The sequence below is a fragment of the Trachymyrmex septentrionalis genome, unplaced genomic scaffold (genome assembly GCF_001594115.1).
Source record: "Trachymyrmex septentrionalis isolate Tsep2-gDNA-1 unplaced genomic scaffold, Tsep1.0 scaffold9, whole genome shotgun sequence".
In the NCBI taxonomy this organism is placed as follows: domain Eukaryota; kingdom Metazoa; phylum Arthropoda; class Insecta; order Hymenoptera; family Formicidae; genus Trachymyrmex; species Trachymyrmex septentrionalis.
Window position 1 is genome coordinate 4,150,308 of NW_017306091.1, and position 4,480 is coordinate 4,154,787.

Below are 4,480 nucleotides of genomic sequence, written 5' to 3' on the forward strand. Positions count from 1 at the left end.
GGTGACAACAGTTGTGGCTAGTACATATACATTTTATTTTACTACATTGTTACAGTGATCTGGTACTTGTGCCGTGCATTGCAATTCGATTATTTGCGAACATTGCCTAAAGCCTATAATGGCCTCTTTTCCAAACAATCTTAGTTTATGTTGCAATATAAAACGTCTAACCAATTCGTAGACCTCATTTATCTTATGGCTCTTCTAACGATGGTCCATTTCGTTCACAGCGTTCCAACAATTTCAATAGTCTCTGAGTTTTTAACTACAATAATTATCATTACTTTACGTATTGAATATCTGTTGAAATCTTGAGGCACAACTGTATGATCGTAATTCACGGCAAGTAACCAAAGAGTATTTAGAACACGATATAAACGAATATTTTAAACGCAATATATATTTTAAATAAAATATATGTCACACAAGTCAGCACAATTTTACACAATTGGATCGCGCTTTGAACTTTCCAAGTTAAAGAAAAAAAAGCTAATACAGAAAGATACACCTTCAGTCACCGGGATACAAGTCTTCCAAAATTGATAATGTTTTATCTATATTACATTTTTCAAACATTTTTAAAATTAAAATAGTTTTCGATATTTGCAGTCAAACAGTGAAAATTGCAAAGTATAAACTTTATTCTATTCTGCAATGTGTTGATAACAATGTAACCTTCGTCATAAGTTGTGCCGATCAAGACGAATACATCTTTAATTACATCAACTTATTTTTGCTCACAGATATAACTTACACGTATTTCATATTAAAAATATACATTGAAGTGTACGTACATGTACTTAACGTACATTTAACAAATTGCCTACTCTTATGGGTTTTGTTATGGATTATCGTACTGTATGTTATGGTAAAATAGATCAGATAGTACATATAAACCTTGCATATAAAGTACTGCTCATGCTTTTCACATCACACTGTGACTGTTATAGAAGTGTTGATGTCAGAACATTCAAATGACCTTAGATGGACTTATTATGCAAAAGGATCATGTCAGTTTCGATATCACAATAGGGCATTTCGGAGAAAGAATTAAAGTTTTGAGTTTATAATATCCGTTGAGATTAAATTTAAATTATATCCTGTGTGAGGCAAATATATGTGAGGAATTGCAATTACCGATATAACAACGCCGATAAAATGTGAAATTAACTGATTTAACATTTTTATCTTACGTTCAAAGTTATGCAAAAGTCACAATAAAGAATATAATATTCTCGAAAAAATAACGTCGAGAGATTGGCCTTGGATTTAATTCGTATTCCTGTTCAACATATCGATCAAATGCATTTAAACGTAATACGAAATTTTAAAATATATAAATCCACTTGCAAACATTTATACCTGTGTACCAGGTATATACAATCATCTTTCATAATATATGAATAGAATATATTACAATTAAATATCAATTAAATATAATAAATTTCGTATCAATAGGAAAAGTTTAATAACTAGTGGAGACATATATATCTTTAATACATTAAAGTTTACTTCTTCGTTATGAAAAATAACAATTTCTTTATATTTTTTTGTTTGATAAAAAAGTGTGTTGGCTAAGAGATTGCACTTTGTGATCATCTTACAAATTCGTGATTAAGATTAATGACTATACGCATTACGCTTTCATATTCCACATACCGATTGTTCGTACAGTCATATGAAACATTTCTAATATATGCATTAATAAAGAAAATGAATATCGAGGGTTATACCTCACCGTACAACCTTCGATTATAATAGAGGTTGCCTTCCCACGCTATTTGTCAAAAAGTCACATTATAAAGCTTACAACATCATATATCGTTTCCTCGTATATGTATATATATCGCGCTTAAGAGTAGCTTATTATTTTCAAGACTTTATTAACAAATTGTACTGCATATACGATTTGGGAAAGCATCCTAACAGGAGGGCCACAAATGGTGCCAGGCACTATTCATTCATATACCTGCATATTCCATTAGTATGTTAATTACAATAATTTATCAAATACAACTCTCGAGAACGATTTTCATCAGGATTTTCACATCCTGAGATTGTAAAACATACATTGAAACCATCTTGACACATTTTCATCTTACTGATTTCAGGAAGAAGGTAATTCTACATCGTTACACAATTGCAACCCTGTTTTGCCAAGATCTTTTTAAATTTATCTTTACATGATTGTTGGCCGAGAAGGTCGCGTTTCTGATATCGAAAAGGATAATCTCTTCTATATATTTATATAACTTCTTACATATCACAGAATGGATCTCTGCGACGAAAGATTTTTTAAATTCTCACCTTAAGAACAATTTCGTTTTCTATGTACAATCAATCCTTCTGGAAGTGTTTTTGTATTTAAAAAAACTACAGGTTAAAATTATATAAAATTGATCATGGCAAATATAATGAAGTGTATTTAGAAATGTGTGTAATTTTGGTTACTTTAAAAATTTACGATTAAAGTTATTAACATTAGTATCACTCAATCCTCCTTATCATAAGTTTTGTTTAATCACATTTTTAGTATACGGCATACACCTGTAGTATACAAACTCTCGTTACATATTTTTAGGCTTCAAGGGTTGCAAAGTTTTCAAGTTTTCTTCCTCCGTAATCTTTCTTTATACAAATGTGCAAAATACTTGTGGAAAATGTATATAACGTGTATATATATATATATGTATGTATATATCTATACGCGCGCTGTGTGTATATCTTTTTTAATTAATCAACACTATATAATATGCCTATCTATATCTCATATTACCTCATATAATTCAATATATTAATTTCGACTCATGTTCTATAGAATATCATGAAAAGTTTGAGTACAGCAGCCGATTTCCATATGTTCGAAAACCACAGACCGTTAATAAATTCACGTTAACAATAAAATTAGTTGGTTAATTCAAAAATTAAAAAATCTTAATATGCAAAATAAAATATGAAATTTCTTTTTGATAAAATTCGAACAGAGAAAACTGCAATAACAAGTTTGCATTTCCTGTGAACAAGTTGCTCGTAAATAAATGGCTGATATATTTAATGGAATATAATGTTTGCGAACTGCAATGGCAATGTTTCTGAACAAAGCATATTTTTGCAGCGCGAGATCATATTAACGGATTATGGCGTATTCTGACTACTATACCATACAAAACAACAACGAATTGCAATGGTAAGTTCTGGTCTTTATAAATCTTACACTACGTGTAGATTTTCTCACAAACTCTTTTAGATTCAGTATTACACTTTCAGAAATTTTATAATTTGGGTACTGCGTTATTCCCTAACATACTGTTTTTCTTTCGCATAAATTTTCGTACGATAAGCATCAAGAACTCAATGCCATATCGCGAAAGTTAGTACGAATTTTATGACATATATACAAACAACACTTCATATTATATACATGAAAATATATATATATATGTGTATCTATCATATATATAATATATATATATAAAGTTTCAACATTATGGCACCGTATTTTCTTTTTTTTTTTCTTCAAATAAATGTATATTCTGTGTCAGCTTCAAAATATAAACAGATTTTTCCACTCCGCTAGTAACGGCGGAAGCGTATCCATCACGTAGCTATCGTTATCGCGATAGTACGAAATACGCGTTTCAAAGACGTTTAAAAGGAGTTTGTTTAATTATACTGGAACTCACAAGCACTTATATGCCGTTGTACGTCGAGGAGGTATCAAACAACTGATGAGTGCAACAATTTAATCGACATTAAGTCGCCCAACCTTCCGTGATTCTCGAGCGTTTCATGAGCGGTCCATTCTCGTAGTCTGAACTGTTCCCTCCATTCCCGCCGCTAGAATGATTCGTTCTGATGTCACCGACTGTACCACTTCCCGGCGACGGTAGATTTGTCGGTGTTATGCTACCCGAGTGGGACGGAGGTGGATTACTACTCGGTCTGCTCGATACCAAGTTCAGTGTCTGAGGTCCCGGATGAGACACGTGATGTGGCGGTGGACCAGTACTGGACGATGGACCGACATTCAAGTTTGTATGGTGTAGATTGCTGGCGTTACTGGGTCCACCATTAGACCCACTGTTACCATGCGGATCTCTGGGTGGACTTATCGGTTCACTCTTTATCTTTACAGGTAAAGGCGATGTGGATGGTGGTGGTGTACTGCTCGATACAGCTAGGTGAGGAAGACCACTGCAATGTCGAAAAAGTTTTGTGATACGAGAGAAATATTTGTGTAAACTGTTAAAAATTCAAAAAGAAAATATGTGTGTCTGTGAATATGTTCTTATCGCAACAAGTCTAATTTAGTGAGAAGCTATAATTTTTCTATGATTTTGCATCGCATCCCTGTGTCTACTTGTGTGAAGACGTGTAATCATGCATAAAGTATAAATGAAAGTTAATCAAAACGTGATGTGGAGATGTATAATACTTTTGATAATATATTTGAAAATTTTCCCATAATGTGATTTTACTT

General features: G+C 32.2%; 1 protein-coding gene across 7 annotated transcripts in view; it reads right to left on the reverse strand.

The window, feature by feature from the left end:
- Positions 1 to 4,480, reverse strand: part of LOC108755853 (myocyte-specific enhancer factor 2) — an 83,706-nt gene that overhangs the window by 4,980 nt on the left and 74,246 nt on the right. For 4 of the 7 annotated variants that reach the window (XM_018499191.1, XM_018499190.1, XM_018499192.1 and 1 more), the window contains exon 8: positions 3,495 to 4,194. In XM_018499191.1, the coding sequence (XP_018354693.1) occupies positions 3,753 to 4,194 (442 nt within the window). In that variant the 3' untranslated portion in view covers positions 3,495 to 3,752. Of the gene's footprint in view, positions 1 to 3,494; positions 4,195 to 4,480 lie in introns of those variants that run through there. The other 3 variants (XM_018499188.1, XM_018499186.1, XR_001939791.1) reach the window with 2 other exon arrangements.